The 12758-nt window shown below is 33.6% G+C and overlaps 3 protein-coding genes across 3 annotated transcripts; all 3 read left to right on the top strand.

The window, feature by feature from the left end:
• Positions 1-1361: 1361 nt before the first annotated feature.
• HELRODRAFT_176127 (hypothetical protein) lies at positions 1362-5970 on the top strand (the record flags this gene model as incomplete). The annotated part of the gene is made up of 8 exons (XM_009023454.1): positions 1362-1461; positions 1637-1732; positions 2199-2313; positions 3376-3606; positions 3744-3812; positions 4977-5187; positions 5719-5757; positions 5866-5970. The coding sequence occupies 8 exons, from the start codon at positions 1362-1364 to the stop codon at positions 5968-5970; spliced, it is 966 nt and encodes a 321-aa protein (XP_009021702.1).
• Positions 5971-6487: 517 nt separating this feature from the next.
• HELRODRAFT_176126 (hypothetical protein) lies at positions 6488-7379 on the top strand (the record flags this gene model as incomplete). The annotated part of the gene is made up of 3 exons (XM_009023453.1): positions 6488-6582; positions 6697-6808; positions 7266-7379. 3 exons carry the CDS (start codon positions 6488-6490, stop codon positions 7377-7379), a joined length of 321 nt encoding a protein of 106 aa, XP_009021701.1.
• A 2831-nt stretch (positions 7380-10210) lies between these two features.
• HELRODRAFT_176125 (hypothetical protein) lies at positions 10211-12620 on the top strand (the record flags this gene model as incomplete). Its single annotated transcript, XM_009023452.1, has 3 exons — positions 10211-10322; positions 11360-11485; positions 12523-12620. 3 exons carry the CDS (start codon positions 10211-10213, stop codon positions 12618-12620), a joined length of 336 nt encoding a protein of 111 aa, XP_009021700.1.
• Positions 12621-12758: the final 138 nt, after the last annotated feature.

The raw sequence follows: 12758 nt of genomic DNA, 5'->3' as shown, positions 1-12758 counted from the left end.
TATTCGGAATCGAAATATGGCCTTATTTGCAGCATGAATTCGGAAAATAAGTTTTTTTGAATTTTGATAAACTAAACGTTCACCAAAAAACTTTAGTGAGAAAAATCGAAAAAACGAACTACAAACATATTAACGCCAAACATTCGGTAGAATTTATAGAATATTGTAAAAATTATGGTCTATTACCAACATATATATATATATATATATATATATATATATATATATATATATATATATATGCCTATATATATATGCCTTGGTCCATAAACTGCAAAACTACGTGATGCAATGTTTAATTTAGTAACCGGGACCACTAATAAATTTCCCCGATCTGATCGTAGGCCAATTTTTAAAAAAATCGATGATCTGTCAATCAACATTTCGGACAGATATTGCGGAGCTAATCCGTTTAAGCATCTATAAACTAAAACACAGACTTTAAAAACAATTCTTTTGTTGACCGGCAACCAATGCAATTCCGACAGAAGTGGGCTAATATGTTCAACACGACTAGCACCAACAACAATTCTTGCAGCTCCATTCTGAACCATCTGCAACTTGACAATCTCATGTTTCAAAACACCATAAAACAAACTATTACAATAGTCCAATCTAGAATGTATGAATGAATGAATCAGAGTAACCATGGTTGATCTGTTCAAACTCTTTTTAATTTGATTCAATTTCCGCGATTGAAATGAACAAGATTTCACCAAAACTTTTATATGTTCACCCATACATAGATTTTTATCTATTTTAAAATCCAAAACTAACCATTTTTCCAAAATCAATAATCATGTCACTTATCTTCACAAAATCAACGTTAATCCTAGAGGTTTGCTGCCAAGTTCCAACTGGTACCAACTGAGTTTTTTCCCGATTCAATTTTATACCATTCAAACCCATCCAGTGCACCCAAACAATCCAACATTCTTTCAATCAAAAAATCTAGCTCCCTAGTCGCCGCACTTGCAATTATTTGAACATCATCTGCATAAGCAAAACCCTTTAAAGAAAATTCATCAGTGAGATACATAATATCGGCTGTATATAACGTAAAAAGAAGCGGGCCTAAAACAGACCCCTGGGGAACCCCAGACAAAACATCAACTGTATTTGACCGAGAATTATTAAAATAAACCTGCTGGGTATGTATGTATATGTATATATATATATATATATATATATATATATAATCTTGAATATACATCACATGTATTTCAAATTTGACTGCTATCGACGGCCACACACGCTTCAGAAAATATCACTCAGGAGAAAGTTGGTTGGAGGTGGTGGTGTGTGTGTCATACATCTCATCTTAAATTTACACCGTCTCATCTCATGCTATCAATAATGTAATGGAAACCCTCTATCTCAAATGCATCTGGGAGTGTGTTCCAGAAGTCATTTTTGGCGTCTTCAGATTCACCGGTCTTTGGTTCATATGCAGAGAAAAAAGTCAGAACCTGTTTTTCCATTCTGAGTTTAATCAGCATAAGAGCGGTTATGTCAGCTGGCTGTGATAAGCGGACTACGGCGAACAATTCTATTTATGACCCTTATTTACGGTCTCTCTACGGTCTTTACGGTCTCGTGCTAAGGCCATCCCGCTTGATCTGCGAAACACCACTAGGATCGGCTCTTGGAACATTCGCTCACTTTGCGCAACGGGTGGCGCAAGGATTCTCGTGGACGAATTGTCGCGATACGGTTTATGGGCCTGCAGGAAGTTTGATGCCATGGCGCTAATGAACTGCGTGTTTCTGATTTCAATATACTGTGGTCTGGTCCAGCTGAGGGTCATCACAGGCTCGCTGTTGTTGTCTTGGCCCTGAGCAGTTAGACTAATCGTGCATGGAAGACTCGTTTCGCTTCACCAGACCTACCGACTTTATCATTTGCCTGGGCGACTTTAAACCGCCGTATGCTTGCGATAGTTGGCCTCTTTGGTCACCAAACAACAATTCTGATCGTTTCCTGGAATTCTGTCCCTTCGCGGGACTTGAAGTGTGCGGATCCTCGTTTCGTTGTAAGGATATCCATAGCATGACGTGGCACTCAAATGACGTTTAACACGCAGCCAGACATTACCCTGTTGGTTAAGTTATCAAAAACTGATTGACTTATTGTAAAGAATTATAATCTTTTTAAATATTATGGCATCATTTATTCATTCATTTTTTGATAATTTGTAGATGCCTCTGTAAACACAGTTGATTCTAACGGGAATTCACTTCTGCATACAGCAGCTGCTTATGGTTACTACCAGCTCATTGAAATATTTATTAAATATGGAGCTGATATACATAGGTATTTTTCTGTTTCAAAATGCATTTTATAATTGAACTGATTTAATTGTTCTTTTTTTGTTAGTTTTTTTTAAACATGTGCATTTTAATGTGAGCCCATTCCGATTTAGACCAAAGGAGGCAAACTTTTTGCTGTGAGGGCCGCATTGAGAACTATTTACCTTTTCATTATTTTTTAACAACGTTTGTGACACCACTGGCTACACTGCAAACACTTGATTGAATTGTTACCTACACCAGCTTTACAAACTGAACACGGCCATCGTCCAGTAGCTGGGGATAGGATGGGTTCACCAGTGTTTATTGCTTTGGTTTTGCTGATGTTGACTTTGAATCCATAATCGGCCAGTCTGGTGTTCCGATCTTCAAACATCTGTGCTGCATTTTGCTCAGACGTGGCTGTTAAAACGATATCATCAGCATATATTAGATTCCAAATGTCACCAGTGGGTATCGGCTTTGTGATTTCTTCCATCACAGTTATAAATAACAGTGGGCTGAGAATCGAGCCTTGGTGAACTCCAACGTCGATGTCAAATGCATCTGTGTTTCCAACCGTTGTGCCGACGAGAGTCTTAGTAGACTTTGGTTTTTGCCATACCTTGTATGCAGCTTTCTTTTCAGCTATTGCATTTTGTACACTGTCATTCCACCACCAAGTTTCCCGTTCATGCTGGCGTTTTGTACCATTTTACCACAAACTGTAGTTGCAGCGTTTATCGTTGTAGTTTGGAGAATTGGAGAATTTTTTTAAAATGTATGATTCTTTTTTTGATCATAATGTCTGGCTAACGACCTTTTTTTGTCCACCCCTGATTTAGACAAATTTTCAAATACAGAATATTTTTATATTTAAAAGCGATTAAAAAATTTGTTTTTAAAACTTTATGTTGAAAGCCGCCTGAAATATTCAAAATTAAAACCGACGATAACATAAATGTTAAAGTTTAGTTATAATTATTTTGTCTTCGGATAATAGATTTGTTGTATAATTGTATTTGTTGAACAAAGCACATTTAATATACAAAGAGAATCCCTTTTCAAATTTTATTTTTTCCATCAGACGAGGATATTATGGCATGTTACCTATTCATTTGGCCTGTATGCATGGGCATCATGAATGTTTCAGATTGTTGTTGAATGTTGCTGTTAAAACTATAGAAACATCAAAGAACGATCTGCTAATGGAGGATGTACAAATAGGAGAAAATATCACTAGAACAACTTCACTATTCAACGTAAACGTTGTTGATGACCTTGGCAGAAGCTGTTTGCATACTGCTTCAATTGGAGGGTAAATTAATGTACTTTTGAAATTTCAGAAGATTTATTGATAAATACCGACTGACCTGTTTTTATAAAAAAAAACTGATAAATTGTAAATTTTTAAATTTGTTATAGCTTTATTCACTGAATTATTGTTTTTTTTAGTAATGTAGGTATTGTAAATTTGCTTGTGGAATCGGGAGCATCTTTGGAGATGTCTGATAATGACGGCAGGTGGGTTTTGTAAGATAAATTTGTTTATGCTATTTAGTTATACTATTTTTTTAATTTTTTTTTTCATTTTAAGCAAACCAAATTTGTATTTTTTTTTGTAATTAAATTATATTCTATTTAAAATTTGCAAACATTTTATAACAATATATCTAATATTGAAAGTTAACATTGTAAAATTGTAATGAACTCGGTAATGTAATGTAATTACAATTCGAGCTTGCAAAAACAAAAAAATCAAGCTAAAAACATGTCGATAAAAATTGAATATATCTATATCTATATAGCCACATAAAAAATTTTGTTCTTCAAATATTTAAAGGACATTTTTTCAAAAATTAAAAAAAAATTATTACAAAATCTTGTGGTATACCTACTTAATTATCTTTTTTCGTAACTTTCGGTTACCATATCAAAGTTTTACAGATCAGAGACATGTACACATAATTTTGTGTTAATTAAATATCTTAATTTGGAAATCTAGTTTAGAAATAATATTACTGTTTTATCATTGCCTTCAAAGACTGTCATAGCCGGAGGTGGTGAAATTAAAACACCCTCATGGCGTGCGTCTCAAATAGCTTCTGACAGTCAAATTCCAACTCCTGGCCTTCTCGTGGCGAAACTGTTTAAACTAACAGGAGAAAAGGCAAAGGCGAATAACTAGCGCCTCAAAATTAGTCGCTTCGGGTTGATGGGGCTCGTTACCCACTCATCCTGGGGAAGGTAAACTCTAATTTCAAATCTCCACTGCCTTGTGGCTATATCCTTACTAGAGAAAGGCTAAGGGAGTAAACCCTAACAGAAAATCAGGCGTGGTAGTGATTGGGGATTCGTTTCCATATCTCGGCTCCCAAATACACTCGTCAGGCAGTAGTGACGCTGAAATTTCATTTTTCTCGCGTGTATGAGGTTCCTGGATCGTGGTGTATGACACTCGGGCATTTCGGTGACGACCCAAGTTCGATTGTATAACGCATACATCATCCCCGTGCTACTCTTTGGATGTGAGTCGTGGTCAACTATTGGCGCTCATTTGAAGAGGCTAGACGCTACAGATCAATAGTGCTTGCGCAGGATCCTTCGTCTAACCTACCGCGATCGCGTCACCAACGTTGAGGTGAAAAGAAAAACACAGCAGCCTTCCATTTCCTCACTCCTGCTCAGGCGTCGTCTAAACTTCTTTGGTCACATAGCTCGTGCCAGTCCCATGAAGGATCATTACCGGGCTTTTAAAGCTGTCATAGACCGACCCGCCACCGGACTGGACTCGACAGCGCGGCCGTCCAGGACAATCATGGGTCGGCTCAGTGGAGAAGGACCTGTCCCTCATCAACTACGGTCCTTACTTGCTCATGATTGCTTGAAATGGATTCCTGTTTGTCAATCCATGGATGCTGTGGAATTTTTACAAGCATTTTGTGGCTTTAGCAAAAATGCCTGCTAGTGGATGAATGTTACAATTGAAGCTGTTCAAATGAACTTGGAGTTCTTCATTCACGGTATATCTCAGATTTCCATTTCGATAAATAATGCAATTTTTTTAAATTTATTATCAATTCAATAGGATCATCAACACAAGACGGCTATGGTCCACCATCAAGGCCCTCATTGGCAAGCCCAAATAATATCCTAACTACGTCATTGTCCTTAACAATGAGTTAATAACCAATGATATCAGTGGGACCTCGTTTGGCCAGGACAAAGAAACCCTGCTGCAGACATACAAGGCCATTGGCCGATCAGTGCTTGAGTATGCTTGCCCCGCCTGTTCTCCACTGACATCTGATACGAGCTACAACAGACTCCAACGTACACAGAATGTCGTTTTACGGTTAATCATTGGATGCCATGGGATAGATGTCCAGATGTGCTTCTCAGGCATCAACAAGAATTTATGTCCATCCAGGTCATCTACTCGCTCTCCCAGTCAACTCAAGTTCAACCGGTCAGTGGCTCAATCCTCCGGACAACTCAACATTTTGTAGTGGAACTGCAAAGGAGTAAAAAATAAACATGAATTACAACTACACCTCGACACACAAAATACATATAGCAGCAATTCAAGAATCAAAACTTACGACGCAATCAAAAGTTTCAGAGTTTGATGATTACACCCTATACCGCAGGGACCGTGAATGCGGGCGAGGTGGCGGTTTGATCATGCTAATTCATTCTAGCATCCCATTCACCATTAAACAATTGCAAAGCTCAAAATCAATAGAAAGCAAAGCCAAATAAATAAAATCAGTGAGTAAAAATAGTCGACCTGCTTATTTGGTCGGCCCGTACGAGTACATAATTTACGGCAATTCTCATCCCAACCAAAAATGCATTATTGTGAAACCTAACTCGATTTAGGCTAGGCTCGTTTCATCCCTTATGGTGCATTTATTATCTCAGTAGATAATATTAAAAACTACGGTAGGTAATTCTCAAAATAAATTTTAGTCTCTAGATACGTACTGCTACTCTGTCGAATAAAAGAATAATCAAAGATGTGAGTAAAAATATAGGTGAAAATAGTTGAACTGCTCATGCTTTTTATTTTGAATCGATTTTGTCCATCACATTTATTAATAGGTTGTTATTGTTATTACACGTTATTAATTTATAGACTTGTTTTTCTCAGGACTCCTTTGCATTATGCTTCTGCTTTGGGGAATCACAACTGCGTAATGTCTTTAGTAACTGCAAAGGCAGAAGTTGGAGCATTGGATGCATGGGGACGAACACCACTTCATTATGCTGCTGCATTCGATCAAGATGGAAGGTGAATAAGCGTTTAATTTTAACTGTCTAGTACTTCAATCTATCATAGGATTATGTATATTATGTTCACAAAAAAAGTTTTTGTAAACATAACTAAATTTATTCATTCCTACAGGATAGTTGAGTATTTTTTGCATAATAATGTGGGTGCAACATGCAGAGATAATGAAGGATATACACCAACACATTATTCTGCATTCTATGGAAAAAGGGCTTCACTGGAAATTGTACGTTTTTGGTATTTGTTTTTTTTATATATTTTTTTCACAAAGACAGCAATTTTATTTCTAACAGGTTATCAATCACATTTATGATAATTTTTTTTATTCATACTTTCCTACCAGACGATCTAACCAACTATCGCCCAACATCAAATTCGAAGACTATCATACGCCTTGCTTGGAAATCACACCTTTCCTTCTTAATCAACGCTGGGGTTTCTCGGAAATCCGTTTTCTGTCATAACCTTTCCACAACGTTCATATCCTCTGTTAGTGATGTATTTAGCAAGTATCACCGTCAAACATTCAGATGATACATTTCCATATTTCTGTCACTCTGGACGTCTTACCCATAATTTTCCCATTTTACGGCAATGCACTTGCAAGATCCATCAGTTGTAATTAAATAATTTTCTTTACCTTAATGCTCGCAAAACTGAGAGTGCTTGTCGACACACGCCAGCAGTTGCTGAAATTTTTCCTCCTGGCTTTAGTTATAGCAGAATCAACAATACTAATCTCAAATACAGTCAAACTTTTGGTCTTCTTTGTAGATCAGGATGTTGGAGTCGATTAAAAAATATTCATATTCGCATCCGGTTCCTCAAAAAATTTCAACTCCGACTGCATGTAAAAATGTTCGACTCCGACTTTGAGTTCCGACTCTTAGAAAAAATATTTTCAACTTTAGCGTCATAATTTTACTTTAATATAGTTACTAAATGAAAAATTCTTTAAATACTCTTAAAATCAGTCAGTATAATAGTTTTTTTTAGTAAAATAACTATATATTTATGGTTCAAAACATACGTGATTTTATTCAAATTTTATTGTCATTTATTTTCAGTTTTGATGATAGTTTCATATCGCTGCACACGATCTTAAAACAAATTTTCAAGTTAAATAAATAAAAAAAAAATTCAAATTGCAATAAAACTTGAGCACTGTAAAACATACACATAATCACTCTTCAGATTTAGTGATTGCCAGAGATAGTGTAATGGTTAAGGCGTATTTTGTCTTGCTGTGACAATGACTGGGTTCAAATACGTCTGTCTTTACATGCGCTGTTTGTCTTGCATAAAGTCATGCATTGTCTTGCGTCATGCGTTGAATTTTCGTTGTTGACATCTCTAAACTTTAATTTAAAGAAAATTAATAATAGCAGAAAATAGCTGACACAAAAAAATAAAGATCGTTGACGAGTCGAGTTATACCTAAGAGATTACAGGACAGGAAAAGTAATGAAATAGCTGTGTGCAAGTGCATTAAGTAATGAAAGTAATGAAATAGCTGTGTGCAAGTGCATTAAAGCAGAGAAAAAAGCAATCATGGAATATTGCACGCGTAGAAATTTTTAATCTAAAGTTTAAACACACAGGTGAAAATTTTATGTTGGAGAGTTTCAATAATATTCAGAAATATTCAGCATATTTTCCTTTATTCTGTAAAAAAGATTATGCAACGACATTAACAGCAGAGGCATGCTGCTAGTAAATTTTATAACTTAAATAGCTAATAAAAATTTGGTTAAGTTAACATATTGGCTGTCTAGTGATTGGTAATTAATTTAAGGTCTCTACGAGTGAATATTTTATCTTGTTATGTTGAGCATGTATAAATTATATAGTTGTGTTTGCGTTGACGTGGTTTTGATTGGTGATAGCAATGGGTGAATAACATGATTGCAGTTAGATTCAATTTTTGTGAAAAAACGAGCGTCTAATGTGTTAAAGATTTGAGTGTGGATTTGGTAAATACAAAGATACGAATTCTAATAATTTTGTTAACTAGTTAATGTAGTTTATCATTTGGTAGCAAATCCTGATCATAATGGTGCCGCATATATTATGAGTAACACTATGGATTTGTGACATATTACATGTGTGAGATTATAAGATTAGTGACATCAAAAAATTCGATGATCCTGAGTCTATGTGAGCATAATGTTTTAAGTACGTGTAATGTTTGAAGGCCTTTTGTAATCATTGAATGATGCAGTCAATACTAGTCATAACTGGACACTGCAGTCACATCCAAAACTTCCAATATAACAATCAACTCATTTACATTGCACTACAACTCAAGGAACTAATCTTACACCTCAAAATCCTCATAACACATTCTAAAACAATCTCACTGCTCACCAAAACGGTCACCACGCACGCTAAAACAATCATATTATACCTCTACACCACATTGATTCAATCATCTTTTACCACAACGCAGTCATCTCACACACCATAACAACCAACCCGATTTTCAAACCAGCCCTACTACATTTTAATCCAACCATCATCACATTTCACCTCAATCCCATGACAACTCATTCAATATTTTACAACTAAACTCACCAGTAGAATAACCGAACTTTAACATTTCCTTCACAAACGCAACATATAAATTGCTGCCCTCCAAGAAACCAAACTAAGCAATAAAAAATCTCCAAACTTACCACAACATACAATCATTAGACAAGACAACAAATTGCGGTGAAGGACTAGCTTCCTTATCTATAACAATACACCACACCATTTAAATTCACCAATCATCAATCTATAACACTACACCATTCAAATTCACCAATTATCAAATCACAGACAATCATATTAACCGAAATTTGCCAGACTTCATGTGTTGATTTTTTTGTAATTTGATGCAAATGTCATAGCAAGATAATTAAGACTTTGGATATATATCCAGAATGCCGGATCTCAGGTTAATTCAAACTTTATTAGTGATGAAGAAAAAACTAGGAAAAAAATTGAAAGACTTGTCAAGAAACGGATAGATGTCATTACGGAATGATTTAAGGCATGTTGCAATTTATGAAAATTAAAAAATAAAAAAATTAGGATTTTTCTGAAAAATAAAATTTGTCAGCTTCACTGGTCTTTGTTTTAACATAAGAGCTCCAATGATCTGTTTTTTTAACATAAAATTTTATTGATTGTAACTTGTAAGGAGACGAAATGATTTGACAAATCACAGTTACTAGAGCCAAATAAAGTTTTTATTGTCATATTTTCATATAGCGCACTATAGACACTTTATTTTAAAAAACTTATTTGATTTATTTATTTAACAACTTTTGGAATTTTGATTATTTTAAATTATTTAATTTAGATTATATTATTTTAGCTAAAATTTCTAAAAATACTAATAATTCTCTATATTAATTATTTGTATTAGCTGCTGGACATAACGGCTAGGGAGGTTATGAATAAAAAAAATCATCAAAATGTTTATTCTCCTTTACACTTGGCTGTAAGTTTCTAAATGTTGATTACATAATTTTATTATTTATCTGTTTATGTATATTTACAAGACAGAAGACATGCAGATTGCAATAGATAAGTTATTGGAATAAGTAAAATATTTCATATATTTAGATTAAGTGATCAGAAAATGGATCACACAATGAAGATATTCAGATGCGAATCGCTTGAGGAATGCAAGGGCAGGAATGATAACGTCTATATGAAACTCAAAACAGCTGAAAGTAGAAACGAAATTGAAGGTATATAATTAAGACACAATACGACTGATAAAGTGGTTATAAAACATGAACAACGACAAGATTATTAGCTACAAAAATTTTTTGTATCAAAAAATATTAAGAATTAATAGAAAAGAACGGATAAGGAATTAAAACATCGGGAGAAGATTAAATATAGACGAAACGATAATTAACAAAATAAGGAGGAGAATATTGAGTTGGTGGGGACACGTAGAAACGATGGAATACCAAAAATGGCTTTGTATACAGAAGTCTAAAGAATGAAAGCTGCTTAAAGACAAAAATAAAAATTTATAACACTAAAGATGATTTAGTAAAGTTGAATATCAACATGAAAGATGCCTTGAAAAAGTTCGAAACTGAGACATGGAAAAATTCATAAAGAACGGACAGAAAGTCGATGATAATGGTGCATATTTAAAAGAGAGAAAGAAATTAAGGGTGATTGAATGAAGAAATTTAGAACCTTTGATACCGTAGTACTGTTTAAATGTTGATTGCCGACTGGGAAGAAATAATGTCAAAGGACACAAAAACAGTAGGCTTAGACATAGCACAGAATAAAAACGGTTGGAGAAGGCGTATTAGTGTGCAATTTTACAAAAATGCCAACCAACTCTGGGTTTCAACAACAGAAATCTGGCATTGGGCTGATGATGATCGAATTAGAAATTAACTAATCATTTATTTCAATAATGCTTCATTGTCTTATTCGATTTAACTTCATTTTATATAGGCATATAATAATCATTTGGAAGCATTAAATACAATAGCTAGCTACGCCGTCAATTTGGATGTGCAAGATAGTAAAGGTTTCTTAACAATTTTTTGTACATGTTTCACTTTTTTAGAATTTTTTTGTTGTACTTTACTATAGAAATAGTTTTAAGTTTCACAAATTTTTGAACGTTCGATGTCCTTGTTCTTTAAAGAAATATGACTAAAGCCATTTTATCAACCTTTTTTCATCATGAAATAATAAATTTATTTGGCTCAAATTATTCCGCTACTTTTTGATCAATAATCAATAAACGCAGGTAGGTCGGCCCTTCATTTAGCCGCAGCCCGAGGAAACGTTTGTTGTTGTGAAGTGTTATTAAGTAACGGTGCGTCTCCAAGATTGCAGGATTTAATATCTAGAGCTACCCCTCTTCATATTGCAGGTTTACTTCACTTTTTGATGTTTTCTAAAATTATTATTAAATTATGTTGTGTCGAATTTTGTATCTTTGTTGAGCCGCAGTTAGGCAAAACATGTTTGATGGTTTGCTTAGCGTTGAATAATGGACATTGAGCGTTAGAATATTTCTAGCAAATTTAAAAATTACCTCTGGATGTTTGGCTATCGTTTTCAACCAAAGAATAATTTAAGTCGCGCTGATGTGCTCTTTTATTATTATATCTTGGCAACCTAAAATTGTTAGGTAGGCGAATAATATTTCTTGTTGCTCGGATTTTAAATTTTTTAAGTAGGAGTGATATTTTTAGAGACCGAAACAAATTGCCTATTTTGATGTAGTCTTTAGTCGATTCGCACCACAGATTTTTCATTTCCTCATAAATCTTTATTATTCATTTATTTATCCTTACATGTTATATGGTATTATTATTTGGAGTAGTCAGGTTAAAAATCATTTTTTGCTACTCTCGTTGCCAAAATATTTTTATTAGAAGGTATTTTAACTTAAAAAAATTTGATCATAACTCTGGATGTTTTATACTTTCCAAGTTATTTTCTACTAATCAGTTATATATTTTAAGAGTCACTTTTTTTTATAAACTAATAGTTATCAAAATTTATCCTCAATTTCTTATTTAATAACCACTTCATGACAATGTTCGTTCAAAACTAATAGTTATCAAAATTTATCCTCAATTTCATTCTTATTTAATAACCACTTCATCACAATGTTCGTTCAAAACTTCATACAGTAGGAATTTTTCTCGCGCTGTCTTATTTACTAAGTCTCTTTAAATTTTAGTAATAAATTTTGGTCTTCATTGGCTAATTATCTTATATCTGATATTAATATTTATAATTTTTTTAATTTTTTATCAATTATTATTAAATTGTTATCAAATCATTTTTCATCATTTGTTTAAATTTTGACTAAAAATTGTGTGTATTGTAAATAGTGAATTTTGTTAATTTTTTTTTGATTGTTTTTGTTTTTTTTATATAATCTAATTTATTTTTCAGAAACACTTGATCATTTGTTTGATTTTTTTCACACTACATTTGTGCTATTTGATTTTGTGCCATTAACAAACCTAGCCTATTCTGGCTTCTGGCCTTGAATGTATTCAAAATAAATTGTGTGTTCAAAAGTTTATATATATATATATATATATATATATATATATATATATATATATATATATATATATATATATATATATATTGGTAATAGACTATAATTTTACAATTTTCTATAA

This window comes from Helobdella robusta (assembly GCF_000326865.2).
Source record: "Helobdella robusta unplaced genomic scaffold HELROscaffold_36, whole genome shotgun sequence".
Taxonomy (NCBI): Eukaryota; Metazoa; Annelida; class Clitellata; order Rhynchobdellida; family Glossiphoniidae; genus Helobdella; species Helobdella robusta.
Note: the sequence above shows the minus strand (reverse complement) of the source record. Positions and strands in the feature narration are given on the sequence as shown.